This window comes from Nematolebias whitei, chromosome 1, assembly GCF_014905685.2.
Source record: "Nematolebias whitei isolate Nwh7 chromosome 1, NemWhi1, whole genome shotgun sequence".
In the NCBI taxonomy this organism is placed as follows: Eukaryota; Metazoa; Chordata; class Actinopteri; order Cyprinodontiformes; family Rivulidae; genus Nematolebias; species Nematolebias whitei.
This window is the reverse complement of record NC_056498.1, coordinates 5893611-5919159: the sequence shown is the minus strand read 5'-3', so window position 1 is coordinate 5919159 and position 25549 is coordinate 5893611. Positions and strand designations below refer to the sequence as shown.

Here is a 25549-nt window from a genome sequence, read left to right as displayed (position 1 = left end):
TTTCATGAGCTGTATGCCATAATCATCAGTATTAAAACAATTAAAGACCTGAAATATTTCAGTTGGTGTGCAATGAATTTGAAATATATGAAAGTTTCATTTTTATCAGTACATTATGGAAAATAATTACCTTTATCACAATATGCTAATTTTTTGAGAAGGACCTGTAAACATAGCTACAGAGGAGAAACACTGCAGGCTGCTGAAATGTAGGCAACCAGGAAAACCTGGAGTGGATTTTTAGTAGTTTGAGTATTCTCCTATTAATCAAGAGGAATGGATTCGTTAATGAAGGAAAGTGCTGACTGAACTAGTGGTAAAAGTGTGTGTGTGTGTGGGGGGGGGGGGGGGGGGGGAAAGATAAATTTGTGTGAGGGTGTGTGTGTGTGGGGGGGGGGGGAGGCACACGCCCCCCTCCCCCTTCACGTATAATGGTTGTGACGCCTATGGTTCAGAGAGTAGCTTTATCAATCTCAACTGTAGAACATGTTCCCTCATGAGCTGTCCGGGGTGTACCACTCCTCTTGCCAAATCATCTCTAGAAACCAGTACCCTTGACCTCTGTGACCCCTCCCAGGACCAAGCAGGTAAAGGAAATGAAGGGATGGTTAAGCAACCTCAAGTATTGTCATTAAAGTTTGAACAGTCTAAATTTTACAAAATGTTGGCAAACATTTTTTTTTTTTAATTCCCACAAGCTTCAACACTTCAGTAACATCAAAATGTAGGCATTTGTCTTTGTCTTAACGCTACTTTTAGGGTTTTGGTTTGCTCTCAAATTTCGCCCGAGTGAAAAGCACACACATCTAAACTCTTGACTTCTGTTGTTTAAGAGCTCTTAATATTTTCCTTAAAACTAGAAAAGTCTCGTTAGATCCAATGGAGAAACCACAGTGACCCTAATGAGCCAATTCTATTCAGTTCGTTTCTACAGCGTGAAGTCACAACAGAGGTTGTCTCAGGGCACTAACAGAAACATTCATATAGATTATAAAAGTAAACTAGTAAAAGTTCTCTAAGGAAGCAAGCCATCAGATGTGTTGAATCTTCACTTGGTCTCAGTCTCCCATCCTGAGCAAGCACGAGGGTAAGTGTGGAAAGGAAACACTCCCCTCCACTGGCAGCCATTTAGCCATTCTTTTAACCTTTGTTCTCTTGACACTGCTTAAACAGCAGATGCATCAAAATGTTGACATTGTGTCAGTTTAGTTGATTAGAAGTCCCAAATTCCAATCGAGCTTTAAAGAAGAAAACTGATGGTGAAATTTCAGGAAGTAGCTTCACTGGTACCCTCTGATCTTTAAGGAAAGCACTTAATAAAAAAAGTGAGTTATGCAGTTAATGCAGACCTTGGTACTGCAAGCTGAGATTATTCTTTATAGTTTTGTCTAAATTTGCTTAGACGAGCAAGCAACTTGACCTCAATAAAACCCCTCTGTTCATCAGTTATGTTGCTGTTCCACTCCAATAAGACATTAAATGGCAGTCACGTTTAAGGAAACTGCTTGGTTCAGCCTTTATGTTAGACAGAATCCAATCCCTCTGCATGGGCTGGTTAGTCAGCCTAAGACATGTTGAAGAAAGAGCAGCAAATCATCTCCAACACTAGCTCATTTGTTGTCACCACAGACCAAGAGTTCTTCCATCAAGGGTGGAACCAACATGTAAGTGTAGAGATGCGATTGCAGACAGTAATTACAGATTTTTGGCCTCTGTGGCTGCAGAGGCAAACGCGGAGGTGTGTAAGCGTGTGTTTTTGTGGTTGTACAAGTATAGCAGTGAGAGGGAGGTGTGTGTGAAGGATGTGACAGTCTGAGTATGGAGCACAGTATAGGAAGAGTTAGTTTCAATCGACATAATGATCTGAGTTATGGCAAAATATTAATGTTGCCTTCACAAATTACAATCAATGCATTCTTCAGGACTTGTATTCATGTATTAAGGACACACTTAGGACAGAGTGTACACAATACATGGACGCATTTCTGGAAACGTCTTTAGATTTTACAATTCTTATGATGCATCCAGATGTTGCAATTGTTTAAACTTTCTCTTCAATTCAATCCACGACTTTCCTTTGTAGGAATTATTTTATTTATTTATTTTTTTTCACAATTTTGCGAGTTAATGAATATTTTTTTTATCTGTTCTGTTTTTTTCTGATGTTCGCACATCTACTCATTCTCTTCATCACACTCTTGATCTGGTTCTGATTTATGGCATACAGATTAAGTACTTATTACATTCTCAAAATCCTGTTTTGACAATTTAAAAAAAAACTTTAGTCTATGTTGACTACACAGCCACTGAGAGTAAACGTCATTATAGTAGGTGTTTATTAGAGAATGCCATAACTAAATTTAAATAATCTCTTCTATTGTTTTCCTCTGATCACTGCAGCTTTAATCAGAACACTTTCTGAAACTGCAGTAAGGTCAATCTGTTCATACAGCCAGGTAATAATAAATAAATAAATAAAATTCTTATCATTTGCAGTCAACTATAAAATTACAGTAAATACAATTATTTAAAAAGAGTTAAACTAAAGATGGACAAATAAAGAAGAGGAGTAATAGTTACCAATGTTGGGGTGTTTGAGCAGGCGGCAGATCCTGGCCTCTCGCTCCAGCTTCTGATGATCTGTGGAGACAAAACAGAACATGTGTCAGCCAAGTCCTCCCGACATTGTTCAAGTCTCTCCACACCTAGTACAAATCAAACAGCACACATCTCCAGCTGGGAACAGATGAATGATGAATCAGTGGTGAGTCAGCGTGGATGCAGCCCAAACCTGCACAGTGAGGATGCAATTAAAGCCAGTTCTGAACAGTTTTTCTGCTTTCTACTGTGTCACTTTCACCAGTCTGAAAGGTGACTTAAAATAAGAAAAGCCAACTGTCCATTTGCATTTTATGACGCATGACATTTGCAGTGGAATTTTTATTAATTAATTTTTTTAATAAAGGGAAGTCAAAGCTTTTATTTGCAACAACGGCAACTGGAAAGCAGAAAAATAAAAACATAATGCCTTTTAAGTCTAATTTTACATCATTTTAAGCACGACTGGTGTCAAACAAAATTGTCTTCCAAGAAAAAGGAGAAAATTTATTTTTCATGTCAAAGAGAGCATTTTAAACATTCAACCTTCATTTATACAGGTTAGTCCCATTGAGCCTCTGGGAGACCTCAGAGACCTAATTCTAACAAAGAGTGATGACAACAGTGGACAACAAAGACAACAGAAGACAATCATGAAAAGCATACAACTTGAGAAGAACAAGTGGAAAGAAAATGGTATTAAAAAAATGTAACAAAAACAGCTAGGTTGAAGAGCAATGTAAAATACTAAAAACAGGAACATGTCTGCATTGGTTTTTGCCATGAACTTAGCGGATGTTGGAAGTCACTTAGAAAGGTCAAGGTCGAGAGCTTCAGATCTTTTTGTAAGATATTCCAGGAAACAAGAGCGGAGTAGGAGAAGGCCCTTTTGCCAAGTTCAGTCCTCACTGAGGGAACACTGCATGTAATGATGTCTTGAGAGCGCACGCTGTAGCTGCACTCACGCAGAGACATGTAAGAGGAGATGTATGAAGGCAGCAGACCAAGAAGTGATTTAAAGATGAAAATGTACCAGTGAGAGAGTCTGAGTGAAGTTAATGATGTCCAGTTAACCAGTGAATACAGGGTGCAGTGTTGGGTATGATAATCACAGCCAGTTATGAATCTTAGTGCACAGTGATAGACAGCATCCAACATCTGCAGGGCAGAGTTGCATTCAGGCCCAAAAAAATCTGCTCCAACCCGGCCCCAGCCTGTAGCCATTCTTTCCGAACCCCACTCCACCCGACGAATTAACAGTAATTACAGGTCCGAACCCATTGAGCACATCATCATGGCCTGACCCACCTCGAAATCGGGAGAGGGTCAGGTCAGACTTTGGGCCCGGGTTAGAAATGACAGCTCTACTGTTGGGTGCATGTAGGGGCATGAAAACATGAAAGCATTCTTAAATGATGAAGGACTACAGGTCTTTCTGCAACTTTATTCTTCATTTGGAAACATTACTTCCTGCCTTTTTAAATGCTTTTAAATTAGTTTGACTAAACACGTTTATAGATCCTTTATAGTTTCACAGCTCAAACTAACTCCTATGAAGATAAGTCTCAAAAGTAGTCACACAAGCATACAATAAGATTTGGATGGGTAGCGTAAGACCCACAAGCATACTAAAATATTCACAATGAACAGTTTTTCAAATGGATATATTTCATATTGCACAAGTAGGAATATTCTTGGGCATACGAATTGTCAAATACCATTGCACAAATCACCTGCTGCGCACAGATCAACTTGGCTGTCGATGTGTTTTTTGAGACTCTTACTGATCCAGATTCACAAAGATGATGCTGTGTTCAAGGCTGCTGAAAAGCTGAGACATCTGAGCCTCACCAGATTAACCAAGTTGTTGGGAAAAGACATTTTAAACACGGCGCAATAGCTCATAATCTCTTTATTAAAGTACATGTTGACATTAACATTTATAGATTAATGTATATATTTTCTGAACAATGATAAAATAATTAAAAATCCCCAACCTCAACTGACCTACTGGTAAAAAAAATAAATAAAGGTTATAAAATGAGCAAGTTATTCCTCATATGGAAAATCTTTCACAAAAAAAATATTACTGGAGAATTTGTTTTATTTTAACAAGAATATCCTACCCATTATTGATGTTCATTTTAGTTAATTTTAGTCCACAACATTACCATTTTCTTCTTGTGACAAAGGCCTGCCTTCCCAGTGATTTTGCCGCCTACTCAAGTGTCTGGCGCTCCTTCTTTGATAGTTTTTTTTCCCCACTGGAGTCAATCCACATGCTGGCACACAGTAGTCAAATGACCGATTTCAGTCGCTCTAGCAGGAAAGACACAGCCTCTTGGAGACTCCTTTTTAATTTCTCAAAAGTACAGACTAAACTACACAGCAGTTTTTAAATTGTGCTGAAAGGCCAAGTAAAACCAAAGTTATGATAAATAATCCATGCCACATCTTTTTCTGAAAATTATTGTCATTTCTGAAGCGCGTTAGAGTGAGAAGCTGTGGCAGAGATGGGCAGTCTCAGGCACAAAACACTCCCATCACCCTCTACTTTCACCTCCACCCCTAACAGATAAAATAAACCTCCCACCACTCCTTTCTGACAGGTGCTCAGAGTTAATTGTCAAGAGCTACAAAATCTACAGGAAGAAGAAAATGATGCAGAAGTTAAATGGATTTTAGCAAATGACCAATCTGCGAACTCAATTTGTCCTGAAGGTAAAAGGCCCTTGCCTGCAGAGCTGGGCTGCAGCCGGTCAGGGTGTATGCTCGAGTATGAATTCTCAACAGTCTGCGGACATTTTACGTGCGACTGACAGGACGCTCGAGTCTGTGGGAGCCTTCAGAACCTCAGACAAAGGAGAGGATCCTGAAGGAGAATAACAGTCTGAATCAGTCAGTGAGGGCTTTGTTGATGAAGAGGGTGATCAAGATTTGTTTTAGAAGAGGAAGAGTGGACCAAGCCCCACTAGGAGGTCTGAATCTGTGGAGGAGGGGGTCCAGAACCCCTTTTGTGTGGAACAAATAATCAGAACTAGTATTTTGAAGCAGTTAATATGATTCTATGTTAGTGTGCTAATGATCCATTGTTAGGCTGATGGTCCTTCTTGAGCATGTGATCAGCTGGTTTTGGTTGTCAGCAGCAAACTGGTTGATCCACTCTGAGAAGGTGCTATTTAAGAGACTGAGCTGAATACAGCACCTCAGACTGAGGAAGTCCGAGGTGAAGACGAAACGTTTCTACATTTTTATTTATTTTTTTTTTTGTTTTGTTTTTTTTGAATGTCCAGAGGACCAGATTGAACTTTTTTGGATAGTTAGATTGTAAATGGTCTGTTGCTGCTTATTGTTCTGGTTCTGACTGTTCTTGTATTTATTAATATTTTTATTATTGTTAGCATAGTTTATTTATTGTAAAGAGTAGTTTATTTAAAATACCATCCAAATGGATTGCTTTTATTTATTTTTATACAAACGTATTGTTTACTTGGCATATTTTCAAAATAAACGTTTTGCAAGTCTTTACTTTGGCCTTTTTTGTACTGAAAATGAACTGAACCGAACTCTCCTTGAAACTAAACCGAACTGAAATGTGATTTTAGCGTACCATCACACCCCTAATGTAACGCAACGCAATGTTGCAAAGGTGTGTCAATCAAGACAGCCCCACAACATCCAGTCTTTAGGAAATCGGGGCAAATCTCATCCAACCCCAGAGCCTGGCCGCCATGGATCTTTTAAACTACCCTTCCTAGCGGGGCGAGATCCCGCACGCACTTATGATGTGAACGGGTCAGTTGTGACCCGTCTTAAATCAGCCAAAAAATGCCCTCAAAACAGTGTTTTTTTAAGAAGTATTAGAACACATCTCTAAAATAAATTTGTCTTATTATTTTGTTATTTTAATATTATTAACCATAGTAACATTTATAGTGTTAAGGGTAAGTTTTGACCCATGTATATTTACGTCAAAAAAAAGAAGAAACACTTCTTTTCAAACATTGAACTTTAATACCAATATAAAATAAAAAGCAGAACAAGTAATAATACAAAATACAGATTCAGAAAGACAAGAAAAAATCAAAATGAAATAAATACTCTTCTAGTTACAAACATGCTCTTTCTAGTTTCTTTCTTTTTGTGACCCCGCAGTCCAGTAGTCATATCAAGGATTACCCGTTTTCCTTGATTCTTCTCAGGGATGCCAGCTGCAAGTTTGCCTGTGTAAATATGTAGATTCCAGGCATAGCTGGTTTTCGCATCACAGGCTGCCCAGATTTTTATGCCATATTTGCCTGGCTTACTGGGCATGTATTGCCGGAAGGGGCATTTTCCACGGAAAGGGAGAAGACGCTCATCCACTGTCACCTCTGGTCCTGGGTTGAACATCAGTGGAAGGAGCTTCACCCATCTATCCCAGACGTCTTTGATGGGAGCAAGCTTGTCAGACCGTGCTCTAGTATCTCTGTTGTCAAATCTGAGGACTCTTGAGATCATTTGAAAGGTCTGAAGTGACATTGTTGCGCGGAAAATACTCCTGCCTGTGGACACATCCCAGAGACTAGTAAGGGCCTCATTGCTGGATCTGTACATGCCAGCGAGAAGAAGAACACCAATAAAAGCATCCAGGCACTCCTCATCAATGTCCTTCCAAGTGTCACCGTGAACTTTTTTCCCTCCGAGGTTTGTCATGGCAATGATGACTTTCTTTAGTGACAATGGCATAAACAAATCAAAGCATGTCTTGATGTCACTTACTCGTGTCACAGCAAACCTTGTAATCCCAGGGGTCATCTTCATAACATTTTCAGCAGCTTCCCTGCCATGTGAAACAGGAGGAATCGCACTCCAAGTGATGTTACCCTTTTTGGATTTATAGGTTTCAGTTACAGGAGCAGCTTCAGCACCTGTGCCCTCCTCATTCGACGAGTCTGTGTACTCTGATTCATATTCAATAGCATTGTCCTCCTCAGAAACTGGCTCATCTGTGTCACTAGGTGTGTCCTCTGCATCATTTTCAGCAAGGATGTGATCTAGAGCTTCTTGTACTGTGAATCTTCTCTTCATTTTGGTATGCAGCCAAGCTCTAGGTAAAATGGAGTGTCTGTTTCTACATGTCTCTACATGCCCATGTAGAGACACACCCAGGTGGGTGTGTCTATCTAGGTCTGCCTATCAAGATGGGCATGGCTATCCAGGTAGGCTTATCTCTACATGGGCATGCCTCAACATGTCTCTGCATCTACAGCTGGATGAACTTTTTCAGTTTTTGGGAGCAGAGTATGAGGGACTTATCAATAAAAGTAGTACGGATAAATGGGGATGTTTTGGTCAGTGAAGTAGACAAACGGGTAAAAACAGAAGGCCCTAACATATGTATGACAAAGTTAGTGAGGTCACAGTGTGTTTATGATTTCAGTTTTGACACTGATTATTGGTTGATAGTCTTATACCATAACTGGGTCACAAATGACCCCAGCGCGGCAAGTGCGTGTTGTTCTATAAAAAATAAAAAATAAATTTAGTGAAATTTTTTTTTAATTTTTTTTATTTAAATAAAGGTTCCAGACAAAGTCAAAAAGCCTTGATGCAAAAAAAAAAAATATTTAAAAGACAGTATCATGATTTAAAATTTAAAATGGGTCACTACGGACCCTAACATATTAACTACCTCGGCGACCTCAGCCACAGTTACGAAAAGACAAACCCCTTAAGTCCCCAGACTCCATTTCTTCCATAGAAGATGTGCCAGTGGGATTGAGAAGGTCAGATACGTATTCCTTACACTTCCCAATGACATCACTGGTTGAGGTCAATAGCACTCCACTTTCACTGAATACAGTGTTAGTGAAGTACTGCTTTCCCCTCCTCAGCTGCCTGATGATTTGCCAGAATCTCCTCGGAGCCGACAGAGAGTCATTATCCAGGGTCTCACTGAACGCTTCCCACATCCGAGCTTTTGCCTCAGCAACAGCCAAGGCTGCAGACCGCTTGGCCTTCCATTATGCCTCAGGTGCCTTCAGAGTACCACTGGCCAACAAGGAGCAATAGGACTCCTTCAGCTTGACAGACACCCTAACCCGGGGTGTCCACTACCAAGTTCAAGGATGGCCACCGTGAGAAGCACCAACAACCTTGTGGCCACAGCTTGAGGCAGCCACTTCAACAATTGAGTCACGGAACATGGCCCACTTTGACTCAATATTCCCCACCTCAGCTGGGATGCAGTTAAAGCTCTCCCAGAGGTGTGAATTGAAGATCTTTCTGACGGGTTCTTCTGCCAGGCATTCCCAGCAAACCCTCACTACAAGTTTGGGTCTACCGGATCTGTCCGGCATCCTCCCCCGCCATCTGATCCAACTCAATACCAGGTGGTGATCAGTTGACAGCTCAGCTCCTCTCTTTACCCAAGTGTCCCAACACAAACGGCCAAAAATCAGATGACATGAGTACAAAGTCAATCATCGATCTACGACCTAGGGCATCCTAGTGCCAAGTGCACTTATGGACACCCTTGTGTTCGAACATGGTGTTTGTGATGGACAAACTATGACTAGCACAGAAGTCCAACAGCAGAACACCGCTTGGGTTCAGATCAGAGAGGCCGTTCCTCCCAATCACGCCCCTCCAGGCCACACTGTCGTTACCCACATGAGCACTAAAGTCAACAACTTAAAGTTAATACCAAAAAAGAAATGTATAATTAAGAAGTCTTGGAAATATTTATTTGCTCTCAGTTTCCACTTAATATCTCAGGAAAAGCGGAAATAAAATGAAATCAAAATGTACATGTTGGAAATAAAGAACAGTACGTTATAAGTTATACGATGAACGGTAAGATGGCGCCCGTGTACTTGACTTGCAATCTACCTCTGCTGATGGTGTTCGGATTATTTATGTTTTTTTCGTTTTTTTATCTGGGACATAAACTCGCTGCTGGTGTACGACCGTTTGACCATTTTGAACCCATCACTATCTTATCTAGAGCAGGTCATGTGCAGCTTGAAACCTTCTGGTTCCCCCTTTGATGTGGTCCCCCCTAGACTACTAAAGGAGGTTTTTCCTACTCTACTATAGCCAGAATGGATGGACCTAAACAGTAGTTTATCCACTGGTGTGGTGCCAAAAACCTTTAAACATGCTGCTGTTCAGCTTCTCCTGAAAAGAACCAAACCTTGACCCCTCAGTCATATCCAACTTCCGGCCTGTCTCCAAACTCCCATTTGTTTCAAAACTTCTGGAGAAAATAGTCGAGTCCCAGTTGAAGTGCTTCCTGGAGAGCCACACCATCTTAGAGCTATTCCAATCTGGCTTTCAACCACCCCATAGCACTGAAACTGCCCTGCTGAAGGTCTTTAATGACATTTTCTTAACCACTGATACCGGTGATTCTGTGCTGCTTGTCCTATTGGACCTCACAGCTGCCTTTGACACCATCGACCATGAGATCCTCATTGCTAGGTTGGAGCAGTGGGTGTGCATCACAAGGTCAGCCCTCAATTGGTTCAGATCTTACCTCACTGACAGATCCTTGTGTGTCTCCATCAAGGAGTTTAGTTCTGCAGTGACAGAGCTTAAATGGGGGGTTCCGCAGGGGTCCATACTGGGTCCCCTCCTATTCTCTTTATACCTGCTGCCGCTTGGTGCTATTTTCCGGAAACGCAGCATGCTCTTCTACTTCTATGCCGATTACTGTCAAATTTACTTCCCCCTAAGACACAATGGCACATGCTCTATTCAACCTCTGCTCGACTGCCTGGCTGACATCAGGGACTGGATGGCTTTAAACTTCTTAAGTTTCAATGAAAAGAAGTCTGAAGTCATGTTGTTCCCTCTCAACGACACAATCACAAACCACTGTATCGACCTCTCCGCTCTAAACCTGTCAGAAAAACAAAGAGTCACTAATCTGGGAGTGATAATGGACCCTTCCCTGAAATTTAACAGTCACATAAACAAGATTGTTAAATCCTGTTTCTTCCAACTGAGGCGGCTGTCTAAAATGAAGCCCATATTGTCCAAAAATAACCTGGAGACAGTAATACATGCATTCATTACATCTAGGTTCGATTACTGCAATTCGCTTCTGTTTGGTATCAGTCAGACCTCCATTGCATAACTACAAATGGTCCAGAATGCAGCAGCCCGATTTTTAACCAGTACAGGCAAAAGAGAGCACATTACACCAGTTTTGGCTTCACTGCACTGGCTACCGGTTCACCTTCGAATCCAGTTCAAAATACTCCTGTATGTCTACAAATCACTGAACAGCCCCCACCCCCAACCCACCCCCACCCCACCCCCCCATCTCTCTGATCTGCTACAACCATATATCCCACCACGTTCCCTGAGGTCAGCGGACCAGTTGCTCCTCACAGTTCCAGGAACTCGTCTTAAGCGCAGAGGGGACAGGGCCTTCTCTGTAGCAGGACCAAGACTTTGGAACGAGTTACCTCTGCTTGTCAGACAGGCACCCTCCCTCTCGGTTTTCAAGTCCCGTTTAAAAACCCACTACTATTCAATAGCTTTCAACACCAGATGATCTGTGTTTTGAACCTGTATGCTCCACACTGGTTAGTCGTCATTATCTGCATCGTTTTTATGTCTATATTTCTGATTTACTTCATTTTGTATATTGCTTTGTGTGTTACCTGTCCTGTTGTTCTGTCTGTACAGCACTTTGGTTGGCCTTGTCGCTGTTTTAAGTGCTCTATAAATAAAATGGTATGGTGTAGTATGGTACATTGTATCAAGAGGATTTGTTTCAGAGTTGATGGTATAATTCCTCTGTAGTTTTCTTGGGTCAAAGTAATCTCCAGAGAATACGAAACCAACATTAATATGAACGAAGTTAAATTAACAGCAAAAATCTGATCACATTCACATTTTCTGAATTTTCTACAAAGCGAGTCCGACAGTCTATCCTATTTTGTTAAATTGCGGAAAACCTGATTTGTTTTTGTCCCATCAGACGTGACCGTTTTATTTCGAACAGGAGCCACAAGAAAACCTGGAAAATTAAACTGCCGACCCCCTTCCTGTCTAATGACAGATTAAAGTGGGTGAAGTGTGTCTCTCAGTGGTTCGGCAGCATGTTGGCCAAGTGTTCCTCACACCTCTGTCTCCTGAGGAAGGCAACGATAATGACGCTCCTTCACCTTAAGACAAACTGTGGCTTCTTGGTGCTCTGAAACCGTTAGAAAGCACCAAGGTAAATAACGTGATTTATAGTGAACAGCTAGCTTCTTTCTAGCCTTCAATACTTGAAGTCTACTAAATGCTTACACAAAAAAAAAAAAAAAAAAAAATCCTCTAGAGAACATGTAACAACCATTTTAAAAAGCATGTTTATGCACTACTAATATCAGCAAATGATGACACTAAACTACAGGCTGCAAAGACATTTACAGGAAGTAAGCAAGGTCATTTCCAATTCAAATGAACAGGGTGGATGAATTAATGGAAGCTAAACAACTGAATCTTCAGGCTTCTCTATCAGTGAGGAGCTGCTGAGGTGAGCTTGACACAGTTAGTTTAGGAACTTAACTGAGGGCATGTGTGCAAAATGAACTTTACAGTGTTTTTCACCTTTTTGTGCAACATTTTTCAGTCATAAAAGAAACAAAAGGTTAAAAACCCATCAGTTGTTACAGACATTACCTACTGTGTGTGCTTTAAGAGCTTTGCTATTAGTTGGCAGAATAAAATCTGAACTATGAACGCAGACTCTGGTCAGAACCTGACTGCTCACCAAATGAGTGAGTCGCTGACTGCATGTAGCCTGCAACAATGGAGGCAGCCATCAGAGCAGAACGAGGTTTGACAAACTGTGCATCAGTCTGGTGTGAGGCGTGGTGGGTCAGTGTGCTCTTCAAAAACCAGTTCCACAAAATGACCACACAGACCAGTCTGTCTTCTTGCTCCCTCAGGCCGTTCATAAATCACAGATAAAACCCACTTCTGCTCAGATCAGAGCGGTCAAAAATAAAATGGGGGCAGAACAGAACCCAAGGAGGCAGGGAGCTGAACTCAGCTGGGTTGAAGTGGAGCGTGACACATTAAATGTGTATCAACGTCTCCCTACGTTACTTACTAAACTTAAATTAACTCTAACAATGCTCCACTCTACTTGCAAAGTCAGAAGTTCAGGAGAGGTCACAAAAATTTACATCCATCACATACATAGACAAGAACCAGTCACAGAAATAAAAAAGCCATGAGCAGTGTTTTCTGCTGGCTTTATACTTCTCTCAGCTTAGCAGAGTTCACAGAGTTCAGGAGGCGTCCTTGAAGCCAGATGCAGCCTTCTTACACAGAAACAATAAAACATTCATGACCCATCCATCCATTATCTTTTACCGCTTCTTCCATTTTGGGTCATGGGAGTCGCCGGTGTCCATGTCCAGCAGTCACTGTGCAAGGGGCAAGTCCATCACAGGGACACAGAGACAAACGAGACAAACAACCATTCACTCACTCACTCACTCACACCTAGGGACAATTTAGATTTACCAATCAGTCTAACATGCATGTTTTTGGTCTGTGGGAGGAAACGGAGTACCCGGAGAAAACTCACGCATGCACGGAGAGAACATGCAAACTCCACCCAGAAAGACTACTGGACCGGGATTTGAACCGGGGACCTGCTCGCTGAGAGGCAGCAGCTCTACCAGTTGTGCCACTGTGCTGCACATTCACGACCCTTGACTGAGAATCCTGACATTTATTCATTCTTGTTTGAAATGTTTCTCTAACTGACGTTTTAGTTTGTAGTTTTAACTGTGATGTGGTAACTATGTTTTGTATTTGCTGCTTCCCATCTTGGCCAGGTCTCCCTTAAAACATAGGCTTTTAAGCTCAATGGGATTTTCCTGGTTAAATAAATAATAATTACAAATATGTATACATGAGCAGTTTTTCCCGTACCTTTATACAAGCAGGGCACCCCGCCTTGTCAACAGAACCAAATGCCCTGCCTACATGGATGTTTTATTTTTATGTGAATTATTCTTTAGAACAGAAAATTTTATGCAAGAAAAGGTAAGCCTCAATGAATTTGCTCTGCTGTGAGATATCCAAGCTTGTAGCTGGTGCGTGTTGCAGTCTTAGGAAAATAATTTTATACTTGTAGTTAAACTGTATCTTTAGCCCTAGTCCATCTGGCAGTACTCACAGACCCACACCACTACACTGAGATTGTACATAGTCCAACAGTTCCCTCCAACTCAGTTGTTCCCAATTCGTGAACCCAAGTCCTTGGTGTGGTTCGATCTGAAACTGGCCCATTTAAAAAACCCAGATGAGGCCCTAAACGTCATCAGGCCGCAGGAAACCAGGGCAGCTGCTATTTTTCTATCCGGACCACTGATCAAATGAGTTGCCTCCATATTTGGGCAAAGTAGCACACCTGCTGCTTCGTCCTGCAGGGTCAGTCACTTAAAACACTTTCTTTGAGCCCAGCCACAGTCAACACAGAACACTAAATTTATGTGGCAAAAATCCTTTTAAACTAATCATCTTTGACAAGAACATGACGGAAAAGGTTCTCAATATTTTATCCTGCGGTTAATAAAATATTAAACAGAATTTAGTACCAAGAGAAATGATCCGACAAACAGAAAACGTGGACTTTATACCCTAAATCTTTGACATTCTTAGTTCTGAGGCAGATTTCCTGGCTGTAACCTTTAAACACAAGTGAAACCTGCCATTGTATAAAAAAAATGAAATCAATGAGAAAGAAGAATGGAGAGATTTATTATTATTAATTATTGAACCAGGCAAATCCAGGGGGAGTGGAGGCACAGAGTTATAGAAGGTGAGCCTGTGATCGGAAAGTCGCTGGTTTGACACCCCCAAACCAACAACATGAAAATGTGGGTGGGAAAGTCGAACCACCCACACCTGCCTCCACTCTCTCTTTTGCCCCACTCTGGGCCCTTAAACGAGGCCCTTAACCCCACCATCTGCTCCCCTGGGCGCCATACATAGCAGCTCTCTGATCCACACAGAGGGCTGTGGTTGTGTCAGGATGGACATCCGGCGTAAAAACAATCGAGTCGGTGTGCGACTTAGTTTGCAGTAGCAACTCCTGAGGAAAGGAGCAGTCAAAAGAAGAAGGAAAAAAATGTAATGAAGCAAATCCCAGTGAGATTCCAGATCTCTTGCAAGGGAGGCCTGGGCCTGAAGGCAGCCTAACATTCGTATTTTTGAACTGTGGGAGGAAACCGGAGTACCTGAGAACATGCAAACTCCACACACAAAGACTCCAGGTCAAACCTGGGAGTGAACAAAGGATTTTCTTGCTGTGAGGCAACAGTGCTAACCAATAAACTATTGTGCTGCCCATAGGGGATGCAAAGAAAGGTAATGGACAAACGATTTCTGGGAAGGGACTGTGTCAATCCAGTTTGATGATGTCTACAGAAATTAGAGCAGCAAGTCTTAACAGGTCTCAAATGCGGTAGTTTCTGCAAGAAATTATAACATTTATTTATTTATTTATTTATTTAGATATATATATCTATATATATCTATATAAATATAGATATATATATCTATATCTATTGATCGATCGATGTCAAAATGTGAATTACTCATTTCAATATGTGAGAAGACAACATTATCTTTAGATCAGTGTCCACCTGATCTCATGTTAATCTTCTCACTGGCCTGAGCAGAAACTAAGAAGCTATATCTATGTTAAGTGGAGTACGAGGCACTCGCTAAGCCACCAGAGGATCGTTTCCCAATCCCTTCTCTTTGTTATAGAACTGTCTCCACTAAAGCAGAGACTGAGGAAACAAAAAGTCAAAAAGACTACAGGAAGACTTACCTCTCATGAAAATACCAAGACTTCTACATTTTGATGTCCAAAAACAAGAAAAATATTATTTCCTTTTTGGATATAGAAATGCTATCAATTGGACGTACTCTGAAAACACTATTAGCATTTTTATTTTATTGTGTTAGTTTGTATGTAAAGAGCAAAAGCTCACTTGTATGTTGCACAAGTAAACAGTGGAAAAAAGTTCCATATGCATGAAGCCTGCAGAATCAGAATACCATACCAATTTATTTCTGAAGCACTTAAAATACAACATAGCAGCCGTCCAAAGTGCTGTACAAAAATAAAACATTAAGACACAGATGCAAACTCACTTTAGGTTAAAAGCCAATGAAAAAAAAAAGTGTTTTCAAACGAGTTTTATAAACAGATTGATGGGGCCTGCCTGACCTCCAGTGGCAGCTCAGTCCACAATTTAAGAGCCAGAGCTGAAAATGTTCCATCTTCTCTGGATTTACAAAAGAATAAAAGAATGGCTGACTCTTGCTGGTTTTACCACGGTCAAAAGGTCTATACGTTTATGAAAGCATCTTGTTTGAGGTACCAAGCGGGCTGCTCCGAGGTGTCAACGTTTATGCAAGCAGACAACAGTCGTTGACTGACCAGTGAAGCTGCATCACTGGATGGCCTGCCCAGTAAAACTGCAAATGACATCTGAACCTCCACTTCCTCATAGTGTTGATAGAGGGTGATTATATATATATATATATATATATATATATATATATATATATATATATGGATGGAGAGAGAGAGAGATGGAGAGATGGATGGAGAGATGGATGGAGAGATAGAGAGATAGATGGAGAGATAGATGGATAGAATGCATTTTTAAGCAGTTAAGGTGGTTGATTTACCTCAAAACAATTCAGGAATAAAGTAATTTCCTGCAATTTAACAGCGATGACTGATGAATAGAGGGATTCACTGATTTATAGCTCTCATATTTTCTCAACTGCACCTCAGTCTGGATGTCTCTTCGGTCTACAGAGGAGTTCACGCTCAACTAAAAGACTACAATATTATACTTTGTTGTTTTCTCCAAACATGCTGTAATAGGAATAAACATCTCTCCTTTGATACAGTAGTCTCGTGTGTCGGACAACACTACCAGCCTGATCAAGAAAGCTCATCAGAGACTTTATTTCTTCAGGTGGCTGAGACAAGCTGGTCTGAGAAGCTGAGTCCTCACCTCCTTCTACAGGTGTGCAGTGGAGAGCATTGCTGATGAAGATTCTCAGTCATCTAGGACATGGTAAATTTAAAAAAGTTCAAAGCAAAACAACTGGACTTTTATTTGTAACTGAAGACGTTTCGCTTCTCATCCGAGGAGCTTTCTCAATTCAAAGAAACAAAGAGGTTCAACATTTTTCAGTCAGGTCATCTGGACAGTTTCTTTTTTTGTGCTGAAACGTTTCGCCTTCGATCCGGAAGGCTTCATCAGTCAAGGAAACGCACAACAAAACTAATTCTTCCCCCAACAGCTTACTCCAAAGTGGAACAAACCAGTTTTGCTTGTGATAAGATGGTCTCTTTGGTACGCCCCCTCCTCCATTGCCGGCCCTCTTCCTTGTTGACAGTCGTGTCAAACTGGTTGAAAACAAGAAGTTTCTTTGAACTGAATTCTTCTACCAACAAGGAGAGCATCCTGTGCTCCAGCATCAACATGTGGCATGGAGGCTGCACAGCTGCAGAAAGAAAAGCTCTACAGAGAGTGGTGAAGGCTGCACAGAAGTCTGTTGGAGTCAGTCTCCCCTCCATCACAGGCATCTACACCTCCAGATGGAGGAAGAGGGCCACCTGCATCATGAAGGACCCCACTCACCCAGCACACACACTTTTTGCCCCACACCCCTCAGGAAGGAGGTTGAGGAGCATTAAGTGTAGAACCACTAGACTGAGGAACAGCTTCTACCCTGAGGCGGTTAAGACTCATGAATCTCTAACCAGAATAATCACTGTGAATAAATCACTGTAATCCCACTTGGTTGTTGATGTACTGACTATCCATGCTGCTGATCTCATGCTGCTGATGTCTTTCAGGCTGCTGTGTTCATTCGTACTCTACTCACACAGACTCATGTTTGTCCTGCTGTTGTTCGACAGCTTGTTTTTGTACCATCAGTGCTCAATTCATATCTTAGATCTTATTACTGTTTTTCTTTACATTTTATACTTTTGTTGGATGTAACTGGGACCCTGTGTACATAATTTCATTCCACCTCATGTACCACATGTGGTGCAAATGACAAATAAATAAACTTTGATTTTGACATTACTCAAGAGGTCTTATGGTTCCTTTAAATGGCACTTTTTGAAAGTTGTGTTGCCAGATTTTATTTATTTATTTATTTGGGGGCGGGGGCTTGTTCCTGCAACCCTTTTTAAGAAAAAACACTTGTTTAATGTGTTACTAATGGTATTGATATCTTTATTCTACCACATAAGGCCTGTAGATTTTCCTCAAGTTTTCTTTTTGTGCATGTGTGCATGTGCACCTGTATGTGTGATTTCTGAGAGCCAAAACAAAAACAAACAAAAAAAAAAGAATTAGCATTAAACCTTGTAGGATTTTTTTCTGACCCAGCAATAATCCAGCAGCATTATGTGTAAAGATGCTTCAGGACAAAACGTGTCTGTACAAAACACAGAACCTGGAGTGACACTGATGTCAGCAGGAAACAAAACAGTTTTCTTCCTGGACAAAATACTGATAAATAAATAAAAACTTTTAAAACAAAGTAAAAACTAGAGAGATGTCATTTCCGGTGAAAATGCAGTGTGAATGCTGACTGACTTGCTGAAACCAGCTGTAAAGGTTTCATCACTAAACTAACATGAGCTGAATTCAAACAGCTGACATTTGTTGAAAGCAGGAAAATAAAAGCAGAAAAACAGCAGAAATGTGTAGAAAGAGCTGAACAGAGCAGAATAAGCTGAAATAGGCAGAGATGTTGAATAGATTACAAACAAGCAGCTAAGAAAAACCCAAAGAAGGCTGATAAATAAGATGCACTTATAGAAGCTACAAGAGCTGAACAAAGTATTGTGTCTCCACAGAAGGGTTTAAATAAAGAGTTTCCTCTGGCCTTCTCTTAAGCTGACAATCATTAGCTCTTTTCACTGATGGAGCCGTGCTGGAGGCACTCCGGAGTGGGTGTAATAAGGGGGCTTGTCAAAATGCAATTAGCTGTAGCTTTTTAAGACCATGCGTTTTTGCCCTCACGTTGGTTCAGGCTGAGTCAGAGTTCAAATGTAAAGAATGAACAGCTTCTAGATCAGAGTCAGTCAGAGTCAGAGTTTCTTTATTGTCATTCGCACCTCATGTGGTACATGTGGTGGAGCGAAATTATGTACACAGGGTCCCAGTTACATCCAACAATAAAATGTATAAGAAAAACAGTAATAACATCTAAGATATGAACTAAGAAAAACATCAACTAAATATACACTAAGCACTCATAACATAAAACATTGAACATCACCACAAACATGAACATGAGTCTGTGAGCAGATGTGCACGCATGAACACATCAACATTGAAACAGATCAGCAGCAACATGAAACAGATCAGCAGCAACATGATATGGTTTTTCACAGTGATTATTCTAGTTAGAGATTCATGAGTCTAACAGCCTCAGGGTAGAAGCTGTTCCTCAGTCTAGTGGTTCTACACTTAATGCTCCTTAACCTCCTTCCTGAGGGGAGTGGGGCAAAAAGTGTGTGTGCTGGGTGGGTGGGGTCCTTCATGATGCAGGTGGCCCTCTTCCTGCATCTGGAGGTGTAGATGTCTGTGATGGTGGGGAGACTGATTCCGACAGATTTCTGTGCAGCCTTCACCACTCTCTGCAAAGCTTTTCTTTCTGCAGCTGTGCAGCCTCCATGCCACACATTGATGCTCGAGCACAGGATGCTCTCCACTGCACACCTGTAGAAGGAGGTGAGGACTGAGCTTCCCAGACCAGCTCGCCTCAGCCGTCTGAGGAAGTAGAGTCTCTGATGAGCTTTCTTGATCAGGCTGGTGGTGATGTTGCTCCAGCTGAGGTTGTCATTCATGTGTACACCCAAGTACTTGTAGCTGGAGACCACTTCCACCGCAGATCCTCTTATGTTCAGGGGGGTGTAGGTGTTTTTGTTCCTTCTGAAGTCCACAATCATCTCCTTTGTCTTCTTCACATTGATGTGATGTGTAGATGCAGAAGAAGTCTCAAAAAATCAGGACTGTCCTAGATTTAATAGGACACTGTAGTCTGCTTCAAATAATTGGTTTAATGCCTGGAAGACGAAGAAAGGCGGTTCGAGCTGAACCAGTCCACGTGTCCCAGGTGTGATATCCGTCACGCCCACACAGCTACATGACTTTGTCAAGGGAATGTGTACTGTTTGCACTCACCATGCTCCATACTTTTACTTGATTAATTTGTTTGAGCAATGCTCTTTTACTGTTACAATAATAATGTATTTATTTATGAAGCCCTTTAAATGATATTAAAATGTTCAATGAGTCTTACTTTATGCAATAAGCAGTCTTGATGTGAGCGGTCAGTAAAAAGACAGCAGAGGTTTGTTTGACATGATATTGATATGATACAGTGATGCGTTTTCAGAGTCCTCGAGTCTTCATCTCCTACAACCAACTCCTTGACGTGGCTGTGTGTGCAGCTGGGACTTCTGATAACAGCTCGATGGAGCAAAGCGGGGAGGGTGAACAGGCTTGCGCCTGGGTGATTCTACAAAACTAACCTTTTCATTAGAGAAGTCAGAACAGGTCAGAACGTCAGACAGGTGAAGGCATTGATAAGTTGTACTTGTAAATGCATTGATCTTCTGTGATTGATGGCTGTTTTCCAAAGCTTTGTAATAAATCTGATCAAGGTTACACCCGATTGTTTTGGGAATCCCTTTTTTCCCCATGACAATTTTGGTGCTGTGAACAGGGTCCCTCAGGTGACCATCCGAACCCTGCGTCAGAAGTCTGATCAACCTGGAGTGAAAACCTCCAGCCCTCAACCTCGACCGGAAGTTTTGCAGGGAGATAAATGGTCGTGATCATAACCGCCACAGATAATACCAGAGAGGAATTATGGGTAAAATGTATGTTCATTGTTAATCTTTTCAGTTAGCTGTTTATCATTGTTCTTTAAGTGATTCGTCTGTTCTTGTTGTTTGTGTTCGGTCATTCAGTAGAGTAACTTGAGTGAGGGAGGTAGTGGTCATGAAGACCTGTGGGTCTCTCTCTGTGTGTCACGAGGACCCACCCCCCAAGAGAGACGTGTATTGGGCAGCTATTTGAACACATGGGTGTGATGAAGCTAAATGTTTTTGGTGGCAGGAAGCCCGTTAGTCCATCAAAAAAATAAAATAAAATCTGGAAATTAACCTCAGCATTGTATAAGCTGTGGGGTTCAAATCCTGTGAAAAAAGTAGCAGCTTAAAGGCCGGCAATTATGGTACTGTGTACACTGTAGAAGCAGAACATGGACTCTATGATGCCAAGATACTAACATTAATACATGAACATGTTAAAATCTTACAAACACCTTTTAATCAGCTGATCAGAGTTCAAATCCCTCGAGTTTTCCCGTGTCTGAAAAATGTTAGTCATTTTCTAGGTTTTCACTGATTTCCAGAGGTGCTGGGAACCCTGACTATGATGTTCTATGCTTCAGCTGTGGTCATGAGGTGTTCACACATACAAACAGCTGAAATAAGCTTCCTGTGTAGGGCTGTCTCAGAAACAAGCTGAGGTGCTCAGCCACCCTGGAACCCTGGAGGAGAACACCATTTGACAGATTTAGTGCTTTCAGAGCTCTCATACTAACAAGGCTGCTGTTTAAAAATGTTTTGTTGAGGCTGTTTATGTCATGAAGTTGATGGAGTGTAAACAGGAAGAGGACAGGCCCAGCTGTTGGACGTTGAGCTGGAGGAGGGGTGGTGAAAGCACCTGGGTTTCCCAGATGTTTTACTTGTTTTGTTGAATGGCGGTGCAGAACTACACTGACCTAAATCAAAGGGAACTCAAACTAAACCTCAGTGTCAGATTTCCCTCCTGTACGTTCAGACCGGCAGCAGCCTCAGAGAGGTGTCAAACCGTTTGAACAGCTCCAGTGTATCACTGCTCGGGGAGAAGAGCAGCAGCTCTGTCCCGTTTCAGCAGAGGACCCACTTCACAGAGCTGCCCTACAGAGTGCTGACGGGGAACAGTTTCCTGTGGAACGCAGGCAGAAGCCATGTCTCAAACGGTCACAACACTTTTAGTCAGGAGCAAAAACATTTAGGCCACACTCTGACCTATTCCTTATGCTATGCTGCTACACTGCCTAGCCAAAAAAATAAGTTGCCACCGAGAAAAAAAAGGTCATACAGGAATGAACGTTTCGCCCCTCGTCCAAGAGGGGCGAAACGTTTCTTTTTAACAAAAAAAACGAAGTCCAGATGACATGATTCAACCTTTTTTGTTGTTATATACCTGGATGACTGAGAAAACAAACTTTGTGTCATACAGGAATATTCCATTGGACCACCTTTAGCTTTGATTACAGCAGCATTCACTGTGGCATTGTTTTGATAAGCTTCTGCAATGTCACAAGATCCATTTCCATCCAGTGTTACATTAATCTTTCAACAAGATCTTGCACTGATGACTAGACACTAGGCATGATGGGTTCATCACTTCACCTGCCTCTCTTCTTACCCTGATGCGCGCATCACTCTGATTTGTATAGGATTGTTTCTGTTCAGTGCCCTGAGATGACTTTTGTTGTGACTTGTTGCTATATAAATAAACTGAACTGAACTGAAACTCTTTAATTACCCTGTCATTAACCCTCGGCCTCTCCTGAAGATATTTTCTACATTTTTCCCCCAACCTTTTAACATTTGAATATCATTTTGACTTGTTACCGCTTTTGGCATGACTGAAAAAAGTATTTTTAGTAAAACTGAAATACATTGTGTTTTATGTAATACTTGATGCATTTTGTACCCTTTGGACACCTTTGTGGCTAAAATATATCAGCACAAAAAACTACTATAAAGTGATCACATATCAAAATTTCTTCTGCTTTTTTTCATAAATCAAAACAACCAAATAAGCTTTGCAGGATTCAGAACAATTTTAAACCATGCATCCATTCATCATCTTCCATTTGTTCCAAAGACAGCTCAAGCTGCTGGCCCGAGAACAGACATCTCTCTCCATAGACAGATCTTCAGGGAGGACTCCAAGGTGTTCCTAGACTAGCTGAGTCTCTCCAGAGTGTCCTGGGTCTTCCCCGGGAACTCCTCCAAGTTGGACATGACTGGAGTATCTCGCTAGGGAGGTGTCCAGGGGGCATCCTTACCAGATGTCCGCACTTCAACTGGCTCCTCTTGATGTGGAGGAGCAGCAGCTCTATGAGTCTCTCCTCAAGAATTGAACTTCTCACCCCATCCCTGAGGGAGAGTCCAGCTCTCCGGCAGAGAAAACTCATTTCAACCGCCTTTTGTCTGCATTCTCATTTTATCGGTCACGACACAGAGTTTCTGACCAGAGTTGAGAGTAGAAAAATAACTGACTGGTAAATGGCGAGATTCTCCTTGTAGCTCAGTTTCCCCTTCACCATAATGGACCGGCACGGCCTCCACAATACTGTAGAAGCTGCACCGATCCATCTGTTGATCTTGCGCTTCATTCTTCCCTCATCGTGAACAAAACCCTGAGATACTTTAACAGCTTCACTGAAGCCTTTAAATGCCAGTTTAATGATTTGAAATATAATTAAACTAGAAAATATTCACAAAAATCAGAGATGAGATTGAGAGGGACAGGCTAGGTGATAATTTGAGTATTGCTCATGTAAATGATTAACAACATAATTGATTTGATTATATACATTTTTCATTTAGTATCAGATACTCTTGGACACCTTTGTTGACAAATACACCTCATTGACTTCCATTAAACCACAATAGGTTAGGTTATTGTTTACATGTCATATGCAGGTTAACACAAGGTCAATGCAATTAAATTTTCAGGATGAGAAGGACAGTTTCGACTCGCTAAAATAAATAAAAAAATAAAAAAAATACTAAAGCATGCAATAAAAGTACAAAATAAAGTACCAAAAGTGAAAAAGGAATATAAATATAATATTCACAATGTCCAAAAGAAATAGTAAATTCAATGATTTCACCTCATCTCTGTGGGCACTCGTCATTGTCGGTGATGAGGCCCAAGTTGGCGACGTCATCAGTGTACTTTAAGGGTGTTTTCACACCTGATGGTCCGTTAGACTCAGTTCAAATGGGGATCACATTTCAGAACATTTAATTACATTTTCTGCTGGTGCGGTTTACATTCACATTGCACTGAGTCAATTGAGCCAACCTTCTGCAGGCCCAATGTGGTAAGCTTGGAGACCAGTTTGGAGGGGATTACGGTGTTGAATGCTGAACTGTAGTCAATGAAGAGCATAGTGGCAACCAACCACTAGGGAGTACAAGCCAGTGCATCTCTTGTGCCGGTCCCAAGCCCGGGTAAATGGTGAGAGTTGTGTCAGGAATGGCATCCGATGTAAAACACTTTTGCCAAAACAATAATGTGAGTTCATCAAAGTGAAACCATACCGGATCGGTCGAGGCCCGGGTTAACAACGACCGCCACCGGTGCTGTTGACAAACAGGGTGTCGGCGGAAATTGTGCTACTGTTAGTCGAAGACCACGAGGAGGGAAATGTGTCAGGAGACAGAAGGAGAAGAGGAAAGTGAAGAATGTAGGACTGTGGGTTGCAACTCTAAATGTGGGGACAATGACAGGCAAAGATAGAGAGCTGGCTGACATGATGCAGAGAAAGAAGGTAGATGTTTAATGTGTCCAAGAGACCAAGTGGAAGGGCAGCAAGGCTCGCAGCATTGGAGCAGGGTTCAAACTGTTTTACCATGGTGTGGATAGAAAGAGAAATGGGGTAGGGGTGGTCCTAAAGGAGGAGTTGGCAAAGAATGTAGTAGAGGTGAAGACAGTGTCAGGGTGATGAGCCTGAAGGTAGAGGTAGAAGGTTTGATGCTAAACATTGTTAGTGGTTATGCTCCACAGGTTGGATGTGATGAGGAGGAGAAAGATACATTTTGGAAAGATCTGGATGAAGTGATCGGGAGTATTCCCAGGGAGGAGAGAGTGGTGATTGGAGCAGACCTGAATGAACACGTTGGTGAAGGAAACAGAGGGAATGAGGAAGTGATGGGTAGGTTTGGTGTCAAGGAAAGAAACCAGGAAGAACAGATGGTGGTGGATTTTGCCAAGAGAATGAAAATGGCTATAGTCAATACCCATTTCCAAAAGAGGGAGGAACATAAAGTGACCTGTAAGAGTGGAGAAAGGAGTACGCAGGTCGACTACATTCTGTGTAGAAGAGGAAACCTGAGGGAGATTGGAGACTAAGGTTGTGGCAGGGGAGAGCGTGGCCAGACTGCATCGGATGGTTGTGTGTAGAATGAGGAGCTGTTAAAGGCTCTGGGTAGTAAGAAAGAGCTTCCAAATGACTGGGCTACTACAGCAACAGTAATTACAGAGACAGGTAGGAAGTAGGAATGCGCGATATAAATGGTATACGGTAGAAACGATAGAAATTTAGCCTATGATAGAGATCCGTCTTCTACCGGCTAACCGCAGTAATGCTGTGCCTGAAGTAAAATCAGAGTTGTCAGTTTAATCGTTACTTTTGTTTGTTGAAAACTGTGCATAAGTGGTGTTCAAGTGTAAAATCGGAGCTGTCAGATTTAATTGTTACTTTTTTTGAGCTGAAAACTGTGTGCAAGTGGCATTAAAGTATTTTCTTCAAGAGCCAAGTAGCAAAGCTACAAGCCAACAACAGTCGGCTTGCCGTAGTGTTGCCGTATTCTGATGCATGCGCAAAACGCTGCGTTTCGTCAAAAGTTTTTTTGTTTTTTTCCCCCATCTAAAGTTAAAGTAAGCATTGGTCATCTTTAGAGAAACCTGCTCTCTGATCTGTAAAAGAATGCTGTGTTGTGTGATTTTACTGCGAGATCCTCTAGTCAAAGCCACAGACTCATTTTGTGTCAGGTCTCCATTAAAGCGGAAGGAGTCGCCAACTAGAGGTTTGG

At 41.6% G+C, this 25549-nt stretch overlaps 1 protein-coding gene across 1 annotated transcript in view; it reads right to left on the bottom strand.

Moving 5' to 3' along the window:
* Nucleotides 1–25549, bottom strand: part of camk2d1 (calcium/calmodulin-dependent protein kinase (CaM kinase) II delta 1) — a gene marked incomplete in the record, with an annotated part of 165811 nt that overhangs the window by 77781 nt on the left and 62481 nt on the right. The window contains 1 exon segment of the mRNA XM_037674786.1: nucleotides 2581–2640. Within this exon segment, the coding sequence (XP_037530714.1) occupies nucleotides 2581–2640 (60 nt within the window).